We start from the raw sequence: 18044 nt of genomic DNA, 5'->3' as shown, positions 1-18044 counted from the left end.
CATGGCCATCAACCCATCACCTGAGATGGGAGCAAGGTTCTGAGATACCTCCTATGGCTGCAGAGGGACTATCTCAGCTCTGTCCCCGTGGGGACATTGCCCCAGGCTCGTGGGTCCTGGTTTGCTGGTCCCACGTCATACTCCCAGTGTGGGACCCCCCAGGACCCCCATCCCAGGCTTTGGAGGTGGGTGCTGGGCAGCCTTCGTCTCCTCGACCTAGGCCCCTCTGCAGGGGTGCTGTCCTGCCCACAGCCCCTGCCCACGGGGGAGAGCAGGCAGAGCACATCAACGCTTCACAGGGGGCTTCAAAACACAGTCTTGGGTTTGCTGGGAGGGCAAAACACTGCCGGCTGGGTGCAAGTGCTGGGGAGTGCCTGGCTTCTCTGGAAAAGAGTGAGAAGATGCCTCTCCCTGTCCCACCCCTCAGACAGGTGAAGCTGCAGGTGCCCCGCAACCCCCCAAAGCCCCCCCCCCCCAAATAACACCAGGGGAGACTGAGGGCTGGGGGATAGACTTCAGCCCTGCCTGGGGTCAGACCACGCTCCCATTGGCACCTGCCCCCTCGTCCTCATCCCAGTGCCCTCGTGGATGTTGACAGAGGACATTTCACCTTAGTTAATTAAAGCCAAGCAATTAATGCTGAGGGCTGTTTATCCAAGGAGCTGCACTCAGCCGCGAGGGGCTGCGGGAGGCTATGCCCTACGATGGGCTCTCCCTGTGCCATCTCACCTGCCACCTATAAACGCATCTTTCACAGCCAAACACCCGCTGATCCTGAGCCACGAGCCCCAGCTGATTTATTTCTGCAGCCAGCCCTCTCCTCCCTCTGCCTCCTCTGGCACCTCGGGAAGCCCATGCTCCCCAGCCCACCCTTGCCCCATGCAACCGATTCCAAGGGGATCCTCCAAGTCTGGACCCACATACCAACATCTGCCAAGCCCAGGCAGCTTTGGCCAGGGCCAAACATGCCGAGACCAAAGAGAAACCTTTTGAGGGCACAGCCCTGACAAGCTCTGTCCCACCTGGCTCTGCCTGCGGTGATGCTTCATCCTAGAGCAGCATCCAGGAGAGTTCCACCTTGCTCATTAAGGTTTTTCAGCCCCGGCTGGTTGCGGGGATAAAGCGGCTGCTGGAGCAGGGCTGCTGGAGCAAGGCTGGCTCCAGCCCTGGGCAGCAAATTTGTGGCAAGGGCTATGCCATGTGCTGCAGTGACATGGATTCCCAGCTTCCCTGGCACCAACGGAGCCCCAGATATCATCGTGTTATAACTCCCCAAGTGCTGAGGCAAGCACATCCAGGCACTGAAAAGACCTGGCCACACATCTCCCTCTTCTGAGCGTGAAAATGAAGGGAAAACCCCCTTTTTTTTCAAACATTGAACATAACCAGAGACCTAGAGCTACTACAAACCCTCAACCCCCAACCCTTCCTCTTCGAATGGGGCCCCAGTCCATTTCATTTCCCTTTCCCCCTCCTTCCAAACAAACAAAAAAAGAAAACCCCAAACAAAAACCCCAAACCCGAAACACATGTTCCATTTTCCATATAATAAAACCGCGGCGCTCTTAATAACTGCCCTATTTGACAATTTGTTTGGCAACATATGGAAAGCTCTCGTAAACTCGCCCCTTCATAATACAACAGCAGATGGCAAACACAATCCTCAACACGCTGCTCTCCACAGCCCTAATGGGCTCGGAGGGCTCCTCACCCCACGCTGCATCCCTCCGGCTCGGCACCTCGCCTTCCCAGAGATTACCCAGGCAGCCTCGACGGCAGCTATTTAAAAACTGAAGCAATTTTCTGGTTTATGCACAGAGCTGCCTTTTCCCTTTTGATTGATTGAGCCGAGTTGTCTAGCATTTCCATGAAGTCGCTAAAAAAGAAAGGTACCCTGGTGGGCATGTAAAAGCCTGATGCAAAACTTCTAATATGTTTTATTGCAACTTGTACTTCAAAAAGGAAGGGACAACAAAGGCAAACGTATTTGCTTTGTCTGTTACGTGAGTCAGGAAGCTGGGACCCATTTCCTTGGAAAGCGGGTTACCATTAATAGCCAGGTAATTATGGGGCTTTTAGAAAGGAAGGAGAAAAAAATATAGAGGGGGGGAAAACCGACCAGAAGGCTCCAGCGTGGTGCTGGAGGGATGCTGTGCAGGGCTTGCTACTGTCACCTGCCAAGCCACGTTGAGCATCCCGCAGCCACCCCGAGCATCCCGTGGCTACCCCATGCCGGCTCCTACCTTGGCATAGTCCATCAGCTCACGGCGCCCAGGGAAGCGCTGGTAAAACTCGGGCAGCCTCCACGGCGCAATGACCTGGCAGGAGGGCAGGAGCATGAGATGAGAAGCCCCTGGTCCCCTTGCAGCCCCTGGTCCCCCTGCGCCCCTCAGCACCCCTCCGGGCTCCCCATGGGAGAGGGCTTGTGGCAGCCCTGGAGAGCCAGGCCCATGGGGTGTTGGTCCCCCTGGCTGAAATTTAATCTCCCTGCACAAGGGTGGAGTAACCCAAACCCCTGACCCTAACAAGGCGCTGGATGCAAGGGGGAAATAGGCAGCATCGATTATCCGGCACCTGCCTCGGTGCTCTTTCCTCCATGGCCTCGTAGTGTTTGGGGTGAAAATAGGTCAATTAAGTATCATTACAGCCCCCTCAAATGCCAAAACGTCGCTTCGTGCAGCTGGCAGCTTGTTAAAGTGAGACACGGCCACTCGCATCGGTGTTAAAACAAAATTCCCCACCAGCTGGGGAGGGGGCCAGGAGCTCCTGCTGGGGCCCCAGGGGCAGCCCGGGTGCCTTACCTTGATCTCAGGACACAGGGCGTAGCAGGTGAGCTCGAACCGAACCTGATCGTTGCCCTGAAACACGAATGGGAGATGCTGATGGGTCACCCCACACTGGGGTGGACTGGGAGGGGGATGCCCCCCCCCCCCCGATCCCACTGATGGGGGATGGGGCCTCATCCCTGAACAAGCTCTCCCAGGGCGATGCAGCATCCTTGGGAGAGGAACATGTCCTGGCAGGGCTGCAGGTTTGGATTTGGGGAAAGAAACTGCAAAACTGGTGGGAACTGTTTAAAAAAAAGGAAGGAGCAATAAAAGTGCAGATGACAAAACAGGAGCTCCCAGCTGCACTGCAGCCCCACAGCTTCGTCTGGGGAGCTGGGAGGCTCGGGGACTGCTGGGCACTGGGAGAGCACGTGTGCGGCACTGCACACACGTGTGACCGCACACACATGCAGCTTCTGAGACGCTGCTTGGCCACAGTAGTAACTCCCCTTGCAACACTGGAGATCTCGGGCACAGCAGGCAAGGACCCACTGTTTCCCTGCTCCCAGCTGCTCTCCCTGTGTGGGGACAGGACCAAACCCCCCTCAGCAGAGAGCTAGGGGGCACATGTCCCAGGGTCTCAGCTTCGGCCAACGCAGGACAGCCACTTGTTCTATGTCCACTGGGAAAAGCATCCCAGCCCCTGGCTTGGGAGGCCCTCGGCTGAGCAGGGCGTTTGCAAATCCCTGCGAGAGCCACCAGCCAGGAGCAATGTCCGCCTGGTGCTACCCAGGACTTCATAGACTGAGGGTCTCTGTGCAGGAGAAGAGGATCACACCTGTTCTCCTAGTAATGCCACTGGGATGGGATTGCTGGCCTTTTTCCCTGCAAAAAGCAAGGCCTGAGGCTGAGAACCCATCTCTCTCCTCAATTCCACCAGCACGGAGGGCAGCGGGACGGGGTAACGGATGCCAGGACCTGGGCTGGCTCTGTCCCTTGGGGTCACTCCTGCTCTTTCTCCATGGCTGGTTTGAGCCCAAACCCACCTTTCCTGGTGGTCCTGGCAGCTGGGTGTTCAAAGCCCTGATGCAGCCCGTTCACCTGGCTCCAAGGGAGCCTGGCTGACCCCGGGAGAGCTGTGCTCTCCCCTGGGCTAACACGTCTAAAATCTGAGCAGGCAGAAACCCAGATTGGGGTGGGTTTCCCCCGCAGGCATCAGAAGACACATGGAAGGAGAGGGCAAGGTAGGGGAGGGAAGACCATGGTGTCCAGGAGGATGCAGCAGCTCGTAATTAAATAGCTCTGAACCTCCCTTTATCTTAATTGGCCCATGCTGACAAGGTCCCACTAATGAGGCCAGGTAGTTGCTAAGGGGTGAGGAGTGAGCCTGGGAGTTATTAGCCCTTCCAAGGGAATAGTGCTAACCAAAGCCTATTTTCCACCAGCATCGCGGGGTGTAAATACCCCCCTCCCCTCCTCTCGGCCCGGCCCGGAGGATACATTTACGCCTGGGCTGGGAAATCCCCAAGGACTATTACACACAGGCAAGTACATCCACCAAAGCACTCATTTCCCTTACAGGCCCAAAACAAGCCCATCTGCTCGGGCAGGGGGGCACCGCAGATGGCCGCATCTGGGATGCTGTGGCCTCAGCCGGGGATGGGGCTCGAGTTACGTGCAGTGGGTCCCTGCCCGAGCCCGAGGCTTAATGGCCTGGGGAGCAGGGGAGCAGCCAGGGGTGCCCCCAAGGCCTGGGGAGCAGGGGAGCAGCCGAGGGTGTCCCCCCTTGTGGCCCGGGGAGCAGCTGGGGGTGCCCCCATGGCCTGGGGAGCAGCCAAGGGTGTCCCCACTCGTGGCCTGGGGAACAGCCGGGGGTGCTCACACAAGCAGGGATGGCTGGTGCTGGTGGTACCCAGGAGTGGTGGGGACATCATCGCATTGGGGGTGCATGACTCCAGGGCACCCTTGAGGGGGGGCTTTCAAGAGGGGATGGGTGAGATGGACAGCGAAGCGGTGTGGGGAGCACAGCACAGCAGGAACAGGAGTTATTTTGGCCATGAAGTCCCCCCCCGGCTGCTGGCATGCCCCTTGGCTGTCTCCCGGCTGCATTCAGCACCCGGCTTCTAGCAGGGTCCTCGGCCATAGCTGTGGGCACCCAAACCCAGCGCCCCCCCAGCCCCTTGCGCTGAGACCCCTCCAGGGGGGACCTGGCTTCTGCCCCTAGGCCAGGAGGGGCACCTGTGGGATGGGGAGGAGGGGGCACCCGGCGGGTCCTGGGCGCAGGCACAGCACCCAGGGCCCCCGAAGGGTGACAGTACCCCCCGCCCCAGGGGTCCCCGCCGCGCCGGGCAGGGCTGCGGGTGCGGGGGGGGGGGCACGGCTCGCAGGCCCCCCGCCCCCAGCCCCCCCGGAGGCGCCCCCCGCCCCGGGCAGGGCTGGCCCCAGCGCCCTTCCCGCGGTCTCTGGCTGCCTCTAGCGGCAAAACGGCCGCCCTGCGGCGGGGGGGGACGGGACCGCGGCGGGAGAGGCTGTGATGGGCACAGGGATGGGGACGGGGACAGGGACGGGGCCAGGACAGGGACTGTGGGGGGTACAGGGATGGCGACCAGGACAGGGACTGGGACAAGGATTGTGGCGGGTACAGGGATGAGGCCGGGACACAGGGACTTGTGGTGGGGACAGGGACCAGGACAGGGACTGTGGCCAGTACAGGGATGGGACCAGGACAGGGACTGTGATGGGGACAGGGACTGGGACAGGGATTGTGGCGGGTACAGGGATGGGACCGGGACAGGGACTCTGGTGGGGACAGGGACCGGGACAGGGACTGTGGAGGGGACAGGGATGGGGACAGGAACAGGGATGGGAACCAGGACAGGGATGGGGACCGGAACAGCTGCTCCCTGCCCGGGGTGCCCCACGCCCCAGGCAGTGCTGGCGCAGCCCCAGCCGGCTCCTGGCCCAGGCAGCCCCTGCCCGTTGCAGGTTTTTGAAAGCTGCTGCCAAAAGCAGAGGGTTCAGCTGTGACCTGAGCCTCCCCGACAGGGAGAGGGAACTGAAATTGGGGACAGAAATCCCAGAAGTGAGAAGGAAGTGTTGAAACATGGTTGAGCTTTGCACTGCCCCACAGAACACCCACAGAACAGGCTGTGCACCCCTCCTGGCACCCACAGACTGGCCAGTGGACTGACTGGGTCCCCCCGCCGAGCACCCAGTGCCATCCCTGCCCTGGTGCCCCCATCCTCCCTCACCTTGCCCGTGGCGCCATGGGCAACGTACTGGGCTCCCTCCCGCTGGGCGATCTCCACCAGCTTGCGGGCGATGCAGGGCCGTGCCAGCGCCGTGCCCAGCAGGTACCGGTCCTCGTAGAGAGCGTTGGCCTGCACTGCTGGCCAGATGAACTCCTCCACAAACTCCTTGCTGATATCCTCGAGGCAAACCTGCCGGGATGGAGGGAGCCTTGTGATGGGAGGGTGACTAGGGGGGATCCCACTCCTCTGGGGCTTGGGGGATGGTGCAGCAAAGGGTCCCTTTGCCTCCCCTTTTTTAGATGCTACTAAAAGGCTTTGGTGCAACACCTCTGGAAAAGGGATTCCTCACTGGCACTGTCCCGTCTCCCTGTGGTGGCCCCAGCCACGGGGTGTGGGAGACCCCAGGGATCAGCCCCATGGCAGGGAGCAGGGGGAGCTCAGACCCCCCAGGCAGCCAGAGGGAGGGATGCTGCTACCTTCTTGGCCCCCAGTGCCAGTGCTTTCTTTTGTGCTGCCTCAAAATCTTCCTTCTGCCCAATGTTGGCCTGGAAGGGGGAAAAAAACAAGACTTGAGTTTGAAAAGAAACCACAGAACTCCAGTGCAAGCTCAGCCCGGCACAGGGCATCATACAAGGCATGGCAGAGCTCATGCTGGCTAGGCTTGAGGCCACACAGGATGGGCCGGGGGGGGGGGGGTACCCACCCTGGGGCAGCATACCTCGTGCCCGTACTGCCTCTGCCAAGCCCCTTAGCTCTGCCCTGATGCACTGCCCTCATTAGTGGAGGGTCATTTGCTGGCAGGGACAGGCTGTGCCTGCAGGGCTGGCAGCTCAGCAGAGCAGCACCCAGGCTGGGAGATGGTTAACCAGTGAAAGCAGGGTCACCACCATGTCTACACACGTGCCAGGACCCCTGTCACCCACCCAGGTTCCCAGACCTCAGTGCCCCCTCCACCCTCAGCGCCCAGGGACAGGGTCCATGCAGCAGGGCTCACGCAGAGCTCACCAGATAGGTGATGACTTCGTAGCCCTGCTCCTTCAGCCACATCAGGATGCAGGAGGTGTCGAGGCCACCACTGTAGGCGAGGACCACTGTTCCCTTGGGCTGAGCCATGGTGCTGGCAAAGCAAAGGGAAAGGGATTCATGACAGGCCCAGCCCCTGCCCTTACTTGGTGCAGGGATGCTGCAGCCATCAGCTGTGAAACCTCCCCACTGTCCCTGAACTGGCCACAGGCCATCCCAGTCCAGCTGGGTGCTGAGGGCAGCCAGGGATGAGGGTTCCCCCAGGGGTGGGATATCCTGGGCAACACAAATATTATCCAGGTGATGAATAACCAGGAGGCAAGAAACACAGACCACGTAAATCAAACACTCAGGGCCAGCAGTGGCCTGAGTACACAGAGGAGCACGTGGTGGGGCTGGCGGTGCGGGACAAGCTCCCGGATTAAAACACAAGCTCCCAGCACTGCTCTCGTTCCCCGGCAGTGAGAGCTGCTGCCGTCAGCTGCTGGGTGCTCCCGTGGGGCCAAGGCCACGGGCAGCCCACTGAGCCGGGCTGTGCTCTGCCTGGGGCCGGCTGAGCCCCCTCCTTTGCCGGGGGCACCAGGCTGGGGGCAGTGAGCAGCAGGCAGTGCAGGGGGGACTCGCCACAGCATCGGGAGGGATCATCTGGAGCAAGAGCCCTCCCGGGGCTGCAAGGAGCAGGGGGAGGGCTGGAGGCAGGAGGAAAAGCCAGGGCACCACAGCCACGTCCAGGCTGCAGCTCCCAGCCAGGGCGAGAGCCCTGCCCATGTGCCGGCCAGTGCACACAGCGGCACTGGGTGTCGGAGGGGGCCAGGGCAGCCGTCGGGGCAGCTTTGCTCTTACCTTTGCTCCACACGGCTCTTGCCCTGACAAGCCCAGCAGAGCCTGCCCCCCCGCCCCCCATGAGCACCCTGCAATGCCAGGGGGCTGGGGCTCAGGTGCAGGTTCCCAGCTGCAGTGGAGATGCAGCCAGGTGCCTTGCTCAGGCACAACCTGGCACGTCACAGCCTGGCACCAAGGCCAGCACAGAGGAGCCGCTGCGGCAGACAGGCACAGCCACCCACCAGCTTGGCCCCCAGTGCCTGCCGGCGCTGCTGGGTGAGCAATCACTGCAGGGCTGGGGTGCTCAGCAGCATCCCCCAGAGCCCGGCCCGGCCCCAAGTCTAATTAATGCTTACTGGGCATTTGTCCTAATTATGCTGCCCTGTGTTTCCTGCCAGCATGAAACACCTACATGGGGATTCGGTGCCGTCAGCCAGTCGAGGATATCGAGGACTCCAGCCAACAACAGGAGGTGGTGAAGGACGTGGCAGCCCAGAGCTCAGAGGCAGGGATGGGGGTCCCGCTGCAGGAGGGGGCTCAGGGCTCCCTGCAGCCCCCGGGCCAGGCTGTGAGCCCCAGGGCCTGACCAAGCGGCAATGCCCGCTGACCCTTGGCCGGGAAGGCGGGCAGCGGAGCCGGCCAGATCCTGTCCCAAGCAACTTCCATGCTGCTGCTGCTGCCAAGTCAGCACAATCCTGCTGCTGCTTTTGCAGGCAGGGAAGGCGCCATGCCGAGCGCCCCCAGACTGGCCCACCCGGCACCTTTCGCAGTGGGGTGCGGCTATGCCGGGGTGTGCCAGCATAGCGTGGGGCCAGCATCCCACGGAGCACGGCTCAGAGCCAGCCCAGGCACAGCATCTGGCTGCAGAGCAAAGGGGTCTGCAGCCCTGTGACCGCCCTTCGGTGCCCTGAGCCTGCCCGTACCCGCTGGGCTGCCCGTGCCAGCAGTGCCGGCAGCACCCAGGGTTGTGCAAGCGGCGCCGAGCTGGGCCCCTGCCTGGGAGGCTCAGCCGTTCCCTTCCTCACCCGGCCGTTTACAGGAAGGCAGCCACAGTTCCCGAAAAGGCCCAGCCCAACCATGACGCTGCACCTGCAGCTCCTTGCTGGGCAATTCCCTCTTTTACCCCCATCCCCATCCCCGCTGCAGCCACCAGCATCGCTGGCACGGCTGCCAGCCCGAGTAAGCACCTCTGAGACCGGGCGCATTCGCTTCACAAATGCTTGGCAGCAGGTTAGAGGAGACGCCTCCAACCTCCCTGCTCAGACATGTCGTGCTGCCCACAGGATGCCCGAGGGACCCAGGGACACCTGGCCCTGGGGATGCATCCTGCAACCTAGCAACAGTGTGGGGCCACCGGCACTTCCAGCTCTGGGAACGGGACTGGTGCCAAGCCCGCCTGCCCAGGAAGGGAGAGCCCTGAAGTTCTGGCGTTGGGTGGTAATAAATCAGCGCAAACAAAGCTCAGCGAAGGGGAACGTGGTGGGACTTTCTCAGCCCTGATTATTATTCCGTAGCAATTTCCGTGTGAGTTGGGGCAGGGTTCCTTCCAGAGCAACTCTGGCTGCGCTGCCTTGCAGGAACACTGTGTGTTTTGTTTTTAAAACCAAGGGAAAAAAAACCCAAACAGTGGGGTGGGGAATAAAAAACTTGAAACTTTGGGAAGGAAAGGAGCCACCTTTGCCAGCTGGGCTGGAAGAACAGCCTGTGCCCTGGTGAGTGCTGCGTGCGGGCTGGGACAGGGCAGGGTGGGGGCTCCGGCAGCACAGGCATGTGGGGATGTGCTCACTGGTGCTGGGGCTTGCCTCAGCATCGCTCCTCCGTCTCGCGAGGGTCCCATCCTACCTCCAGCATCTCCAGAGCAGAGCGAGGAGGGCAGGGGTGCTGCCAGCCGAGGTCCCAGCTCCCCTCCCTGGGGGTGGCCCAGGGAGATGGGACTCATTTGGAAGCTCCCCACCGCAGACCCGGGGAGAGGGGGTCGACTGCAGCCTGCACCTCCCAGAGCTGGGAGGGGGCTGGGACCCCCCTGCCCTGCTCCTGCAGGGAGCAGCAAGCCCCTCTCCAGCACCCAGGGATGGGGGACACCCACAGGTGGGTTGAGAAGGGCCAGCCGGGGGCAGAGGACAGGACCCCAAGGCAAAGGGTCCCTTCCCCCCTCGCCACCCCCTCCCGTGCCATGCCCGTACTCACCCCGCTGTCCCACTGCCCTCAGCACTCTGGTCCGGTGCCTGGAGCATCCTCCTCCTCCTCCTCCCCCCCTTATAGCTGGGCGTGGGCAGGCGGGGCCGCCGCGGGACTGTCCCCTCCGTGGGCACGGTCCCAGCGAGGGCCAGCCCTCCCCATCGGCCCCCCCCGGGACCCCGCGGGGAGCTGAAAGCGGCGGGCAGAGGGGACCCGGTGCCCCCTGCACTGCCACCACCTCCCCCTGGCACAGCAGGAGGAGGTGGAATTTCTGTGGAACTCCCTCAGGAGAAGTGGGAGCGTGGGTAGGCAGGGGGGGATGGGGCAGGGGGCTGTGCATGGGGCAAACCCACTTTCCCCCCCCTCACATGTGCCCAGGGCACCCCAGAGCAGCAGCAGAGGTGGCCCTGGGGGACAGGAACGCCAGCCCAAAGGCCAGGGCCTTGGGGACATCCCAGTGCCACTGCACAGAGCCAGCTCCAGCGATGGGACCTGGCTGTGGCACCTGCACCGGGGGCATGGCCACCACAAGAGACACGGCCTGAACGTGGGGATGCGTGGGCTGGGGTCTGCGGGGCCAACGCGCAGGGAAGGATGGAAATGGCTTTCTGGGAACAGCCTTCACCGGCACCATGGGCAGAGAGGCCACAACCTGCTCTTGCTGAGCAAGGGACCTGATGTTGGGGCAGGATTGGACCTTCAGGTGCTGGACATTGGCCCTCTGGCATTGCCACATCCAGACAATCCACCTTCTCCGGTCCAAGGCCACGCAGGGAGGTGCCCAAAGCCCTGGGAATTTGGGGCTGCTGCCGGAGTAGCCCCCTCCCACACACTGAAGGACACCACTTTCTTCAGGTGCGGCTGATATTCAGCCACAAAACACCTTTATTTGGAAAAAAACCATAAATAAGTGTGCACAGAAACCAAGTGGATTAAAATAAAACTAATAATTTAACACAAGGGTATTTCAGTTTAGTACATGGTTAATGCCAGGGTGCCCCCCACCCTCCCCAGCGCCGGGGGGGTCACACACCCTGCACCCTGGCTGGGCCCTCACTGCCTGCTGTCACCTGGCTCCATCCCCCAGCCCCCCGGGGGCTGAATGCGGCCAAGGCCGTCCAGAGCCGTGTTTGCTTCAGGGCTGCTGGTGCAAATTGCAGAGTTGCAACAAAAACCGATTGCAAGAGACTGGCGGGACATCTTGCCCCCACCGCCCTGCTGAGTCAGAGACCGGCCCTGGGTGAAGGGCTGCCGGGGGCAAGGGGGTGTCAGGGAAGGTGGCGGGGGGGTGGGGTGGGGGGGGATGGGGAGTGTGGGGAAGGGGGGAGGGTGCAAGCTCAGCTCTCCCTGAGCCACGTGCCCCCAGTGGTGCAGTGGCTGGCGAGGGACAGGAGGAGATGTGACCCTGCGCTCCCTCCTGTCCCTCAGCAATGTCGGTAGGGCCAGGGTGAGACAGAGATGAGGACGAGAAAGATGCTGGGTGCTTGCTGCCCACCTGGGGCCAGCACCTGCACCCTGAGGTGCCAGGGTCCCGCAGCAGGCACAGGGTGGAGATGCCACAGCCCTGCTCGGTGCGGGGGGCAAGGGGCTGCTGGCCTCTAGCAGCACGAAGACGAGGCAGTGGTGGAGGGCAGCGCCCAAGGGCAAGCAAAATGCACCACGATGCTGAGGGGCAGGGTGAGCAGCTGGTACTGCACGAGCTGCAGCCTGGGGTGCGGTGACTGACACACACGCTGCACACGAGAGCTGGGGGGAATGCAGGATGCAGTGGGGTGTCCGGAGCAGCCAGGACACCTGGGTCCACGGTGCCACGAGGAGTGTGGGACAGGCACCCCCAGCCCCCACAGCATGACTCACCCAGGGCTGAAGCCTCTCCAGTACTTGTCTGGGCACAGCACATCCATGCGCTGGACACCTCCATGGGTGTTGAAGCACATCTGGCTCGAACACACTTTCCACGCACTCATCCATGTCTGCAGGCAGAGAGGGGACAGGTCTGAGGGTGCTGGGGTGCCCACGAGCCCCAGGCTGAGACGGGAATTCGAACCCCAGCTCCCACACCCTCCCACCCCTGCCCGGGGTCTCAGGTGCTGGGGCAGCGAGACAAAAGCAGCCAGGCTGGGTAGGATGCTAAGCCATGGAACAATGCTCCCCTGGAAGGAGAAAGACTTGCAGCCCCAAAGGGATGACAACCAGGGCACCATGGGGACTGGGTTCACACCCTGAGGGACACAGGGGACAGGCTGTGCCAGCACGCTCAGCATGTGCAGCTCTGCACCTTTGCCTGTGCTGTTTTGGGCCGGGCAGGTGTATGCCCCTGAGCCAGCCAAGCTCCTTGCAAGAGGTATCAGGCTTTCAAAGTCTCTCTCCGAGGTCTGAGGCCTCACTGTGCACAGCAGAAAAGGGTGCTGAAGTCCTGGGGAGCAGCAGCACAGGCTTTGCAGGATGCAGCCCTTGGTGCTGTGCAGAGGGGATCACTCGGCAGCAAGTTGTTAGCGTGTGGTACAGCTGCGAGTCTGAGCTCACGTCCCACGTGCAGCATCCAGAAGGGTGGATTAGGGGAGCTAGAGCCTGCCATCGAGAGCCAGTGGCTGTGCCAAGTACCGGGGGCCAGGCTGTCATCCTTGCTCATCCCAACACCCCTGGGGTGGCGGTTCCCTCCTCACCAAGCCACAGGACGTGGCCATCCTTGTACCAGGCAATCTGCACGGGGGGGTGCAACCCGACATCGCACCCCAGTGACGCGCTGCTGCTGCCGCCATCAGCGCTTTCGGGGTTTGTGCCCACAGTCCAGGGAGCTTCTGCTCCGGCACACCCCAAGTGCCAAAGGGGAGCCACCACCACAGAGGTGGAGCTCCCCCGGGCTCCCCGGAGGAAATGTGCACCGAGCATCTCGCCCACTCGGAGCGTGCTGGCACCCTGGCCTCCTTGCACGGGGCGAGTGTGACAAGCACGAGGGGCAGAGGCAGCCATGCGGTTCAGGAGCCATGGGAGACTCCAGCTGGCAGAAGAGGAGGAGGATGAGGAGCGGGGTAAACAGCGACCAGGGAAGGGTTGCTGGAGATGCCTTACCCTCCACAGCCAGGGCAAAGTGCTTCTCAGCTGACCCAGCCAGGCTCTTGGCCGTGCACATGTAGCTGCCAGTGTCAGCTGGCACCTGAGAAGGGGGAGCAGAGCCCCGCTGAGGGCTGTCCTGAGCTGGGGAGCTGCGGGGGCTCCCATGGGGACCTCGGCACCTGGCAAGACTGGGACAGCCTCCCCCTTGGGGAGGGAAGTGCCCCATCCCCTCCACCCAGCGTCTCTGTCCCCCCCGCCAGGCACAGCCACCCTGCCCAGGGGCACACGGACCTCCAGGAGCCGATGCCATGGCTGACCACCATGGGACACCGTTCCACAGCCAGGACACTGTGGGCACCAGGTGCTTGGTGGCTTTGCACTTGAAGCAGACAGTGCCATGGCTGGCGGCCATCAGCTCCTCAGCCAAGTCCACCGTGCCACCGTGGATGGCCGGGGCAGCAGGAGGCAGGTGGTTGCAGGGCTGCCATGGCCTCAGCCCACCCCCTGCCCCGGCCCTGTGCTCACTCTGCACCTCCAGCTCATAGTGCAGGTGATCCCATCCGCGGGTTTGGGGCAGGGGATGGGGAGGGCTCCGTGGTGGATCAGCGGGTCCCCTCCCACCTCACTGTGCATGGACCCCTGCACAGCCCCAGTGGCCCTGCATGTCCCCCTGGGTGCTGTGCATGCTGGCAGGAGTGAGGGGACAGGATCCAACCTCCTCCGTGCTACAGATGCTCTCAACCCACAGAGCTGCTGCAGGAAAGCCCCCCAACCCCTCAGTGAAGGTCCATGCCCATTACCTGGCAGCATCAGCACCCCTGGGCAGGGGGAGAGGGGCGCCCCATCCTTGTACCAGGTGAGCTGGGGTGTGTGTGCGATGGTGCTGGTGTCACAGCGAAGTCTGGTGGGCTGGTTGAAGACAGCCTGCCGGCGCTCTGTCACCTCCCCATCCTGGTCTTCCTCCCAGCTGATGATCTCCAGGGCTTTGTTGGGGCTTGTCTGCTGCTGGAAAAGGGGTGGCAGTGGGGACAGGCTGTGGACAGCTGTGGGGAATGGGGACTGGCACCCCCAGGTGGAACCAGAGCATCTGACCAGGCCCAACTGGGGCCAAGGAGATAAGACAAAAAAAAAAAAAAAAAGGAAAAGATTTAACATTGGGCACATACTAAAATAAACTGCCAGTCAGTCAATATGCACTAACAGCACACTTAAATGCAGACCAAAAATTTAAGGACTGCATAAGAATTTACCTAACAAAACCAATGGGAAGGCTGAAAAATAACGACTCGTTCATTCCCAAACCATACAAATCTGAATTGTGAAGACATGAACCAAATTAAGAGGAATGCTCAAAAAAGCAGGAATTGGTATTCTCTAATAAGCATCACTCCATATGTTACCTTAAAAATGAGAGCCTTGGGGGAGCTGCCTCAGAAATCTTGCCTGGTAAATGCCCCTCCAGCGCCGCAGGTTGATGGGAGCAGAAATTTCGAGACCGAAGAGAGGGGCTGAAGGAGCCTGAGGGTGAGCAGGCAGCACTGCACACCAAGGGCTGCGATGGCTGGCTCTTCTGAACTTAGAAACAGGTTGCCCTTCTATAGTTCTGGATTTTGTTTTATTGTTTTAAATTTCTCTATTTTCTGTTCCTCGTCTCTATTTCGTACAGGTTTTATTAGTACACATGTTGTTTCTCTGGGCTGCTACTGCATGTTTTGCTCCCAATACTTTTTAGTATTGCAAGATTTCTTCATGCTGAGGAATTACCTTAAGCATCCCTACTTGTGCTTTTAGATCTGTCTTTTACTGCAAGACTAAAGCTTTTGAGAAACAATGTCACTATCAGCACAGCATTTACAGTCATAAGAAACTTTTGAAGTGAACTGGCCGCAAAATTAAGCCACTGAATAACTTGCTCTGCTGAAGTATCATCAAGGCGTCCGTGCTAAAATCACAAACTCCAAAAAATTTTACAGTGAAGACATCTTTTGTTTCATATAATGTGGTTTAACTCGCAGCTGAAGTGTGACTCACTATACAGTACCAGGTATGTGGTGCACTTGCCAGGAAATGCCCAGGTCAATTCAAGAAAAGGAGGACTCTGTTAGGCTGAACCTCCTTTCCTCTGTGATTTTAAGCTGCATTTAAACTAATTATCTTCGTAAAAGGCAGGGAGCTGCACAGAAGTACATTTCCCATTCTGAATTCTCAAATACCGTTATCTCTCCACAGGCAGAAATGGGGTAATTATGCCATTCTTGAGTACTGCGCCCTGCCCCGTCGGTTGTATCGCTGCTTGCAACCCCTCTCATGCTCAGAACTCGTAGATGGATCAGAAAAAACTTTGTATCCTCTGCTAATACTTTATCACACAGCCCTGACTAGGATACCACCTGTAGTAAATCTAACTTTTGTCCAAGAATCCCAGAGATCATGGGGTGGTTACTGTCTTGCAGGTGAAATTATTTGACAAATAATTTGGATGATATGAAGAACAGAATTTTGACAGTAGACATGAAATTAAAATGGCACTACACATGAAAACACGTATTTTTTCCAACCACTAGGAAATGAGTGCAGCATTTTAAACAGCTGAACTTCTGAAAAATGTCTTTTAACAGTTGTTTGGTTCATTGTTGGGTGGTTTTTTTGGGGTGTGTGTAGTAAATTACTAAAATATATATATATATGTATGTATGTATAAGACCTATATGAAAATGGTGTTCTTTTGCTCCCTCTGCTGTTTCTGTTGCAGTGGAAAACTGTTTCAAGAGCTGTGAATATCCCTTCATATACAGTAAGAAATACTCATGCCTAAATAAAATGTGCAATAATTTGTCCTGGCGAAAGAACTTTCCAAAACAAAGCAGCATGGTGTAAAAATTAAGGATCAAAAGCATTATTTGTTTGGAAAGCAAGCTTTCATGCATGAGTCAATGCCGTTGACATACCTGGGCTTTCTACAAATTAACAAGAAAGTCTGTTCTGTTAAGAATACTAATAAAATATAGTTCCACGTGAGTTCAGAATATTATTGCAAGTTACACTATTTTTATTTATTATCACAATTGTTCAAACAATTTTTACTAAGACTGCCAGGTTAATATTGGAAATATGGTCTTTCTAAAAATACAAGCAGTGAGAAATACAGTACTAGTTTTAGAATAGTTATCTTCTCTACACAGGTGGATGACATACCAACACTACCAGAAGAAACATCAAATTCAACATCAGAGGTATTTTAAAAACGGTTGAAATATCTCATATAACTAGCAATGCCTGGAAGAGGACTTACCAAACTGGTTAACAACTGAAATTCTTAGCACATCATTAGTGAGGGGAAACACCGATTTAATCTCTCTCAGAGTGGGATTCCCCCATATCACACGTTTGGGTTTTCATTGTAGTAGCGTGACTATCTTCTTTTTAATACTTGGTTTAACACTGTCTTCTTTTAACCTTAGATTAACAACATCTACAGTAGTGTAAGGGGATTTTTCTCATATTACTAAGAGACTGAATCAGCTGCAAGAGGGTGTAATTTCTACTTTTGAAATCTAAAAAGCCAAGAAAAGACATTTTCTTGATAATGGCTTTGCAGAGAAATACAAAGGCAGTTCCAGCTTTGTGAACATGCAAATTACAAAATAGTGTACTCTGAATGTTGGTATTAATTAAAAAATAGTTCTTATAAAGCGGAGTTATGTTTTTTTCCATCATAACAGGCCTGATTTGAAGACAACATCAGCAAAACAGTTAGCACTCTTCTATCTAAACAAGGAAGACAAGGTAGCAGACTGGCCAATTTCTTTTAATATACATAAAAGACTTAGCAAAAAAAAAAATCTTAAGTAAACTAACACACCCCTTAAGATCTTCCTAAGTTTGAGATGACCAGAAAGCTATTGTGTGACTTTGCATTTGTAAAATATCAAGGTTTCTATGAAAAATATCTTTGCTTTTGCAGCATACCTATGCAGCACGTCAGAAAAAGGCTTTTTGTCTCATCAGAGAAACTGTCGTGACATGTCCAAATCATTGTTGGCTCTTCTCAAAAATATTCCTTAGAAAACACAATTAATCCTCTGAATATACTACTGCCCCTTCACAAATGGTAACTGCCTGTGCAGATTCAACAAACCTGTAATCAATGTTTCCTCTTTCATACACAAGCAGGATTTAAAGTGTCTTAGTGAATGTTTTACTTACCTGGAAAACTTCCCATGCCGAAATGCTTTGCAAACGACAGGATCTTCAACACATATAAGCATCAATGCATAATGAAATGGCACCAGGTAAAGGTCTTCCTGACTGTTTTTTAACATCATGGATTCAGCTGGTCTATTTATCAAAAGAGTTAAGTTGCCTATAACAGTTTCAGCCTATGGAATATGAACCATAATTTTCCAGTATGTTTCATTTCCAGTGCAGGGCTGGGGGGTTGCTCGTCCGAGACACATTGCAGTGTTTCGGTACACTGTTAAAGTAAATTTTTGCATTTCAGATACGGACTGGAAGAAACTAATTTATTAAAACTCAGCAAATCTTCAGGACTGTTTAATTTAAAAAATCTATTACTCCAACCATACGTTGAATGAAAAATGTCACTCACCATGTTAAGATAAATGCCTAGATACTAGCTAAGGTAAAAGGAGCAAGGTTTTGTCATCTGCAGGTCTAAGGGAACTAAAGAAGCACAATGAGGTCATCAGGCACGCCTGGCTTCCGTACGGCTCTTGGCACAACCTAGAATAGCTTTAGGAGACGTCTTCCATCATTCCTACACTACAGTACTTTAATGAAGTTGGAAACCAAACATTTAAAATAGTCGCTATAAAGGAATTAGGGCTGCAGCAAGGGTTTTGTCCTACATACTTGGAAGCTATGGTGCTACTTCAGATAGGTTTGGATTTTTTTAATTAGGGTGGAAATTAAAGTTGTAACAAAA

At 57.0% G+C, this 18044-nt stretch overlaps 1 protein-coding gene across 2 annotated transcripts in view; it reads right to left on the bottom strand.

Moving 5' to 3' along the window:
• Positions 1 to 10132, bottom strand: part of ASS1 (argininosuccinate synthase 1) — a 29526-nt gene extending 19394 nt beyond the window's left edge. Inside the window, exons 1-6 of one of the 2 annotated variants that reach the window (XM_056352828.1) lie at positions 10054 to 10132; positions 7025 to 7137; positions 6496 to 6564; positions 6020 to 6208; positions 2802 to 2858; positions 2244 to 2318 (exon numbers count right to left, since the gene is read on the bottom strand). In XM_056352828.1, coding sequence (XP_056208803.1) covers positions 2244 to 2318; positions 2802 to 2858; positions 6020 to 6208; positions 6496 to 6564; positions 7025 to 7132 — 498 coding nt within the window. In that variant the 5' untranslated portion in view covers positions 7133 to 7137; positions 10054 to 10132. Of the gene's footprint in view, positions 1 to 2243; positions 2319 to 2801; positions 2859 to 6019; positions 6209 to 6495; positions 6565 to 7024; positions 7138 to 8276; positions 8466 to 10053 lie in introns of those variants that run through there. The other variant, XM_056352827.1, reaches the window with a different exon arrangement.
• Positions 10133 to 18044: the final 7912 nt, after the last annotated feature.

The sequence above is a fragment of the Falco biarmicus genome, chromosome 9 (genome assembly GCF_023638135.1).
Source record: "Falco biarmicus isolate bFalBia1 chromosome 9, bFalBia1.pri, whole genome shotgun sequence".
Lineage (NCBI taxonomy): Eukaryota > Metazoa > Chordata > Aves > Falconiformes > Falconidae > Falco > Falco biarmicus.
Note: the sequence above shows the minus strand (reverse complement) of the source record. Positions and strands in the feature narration are given on the sequence as shown.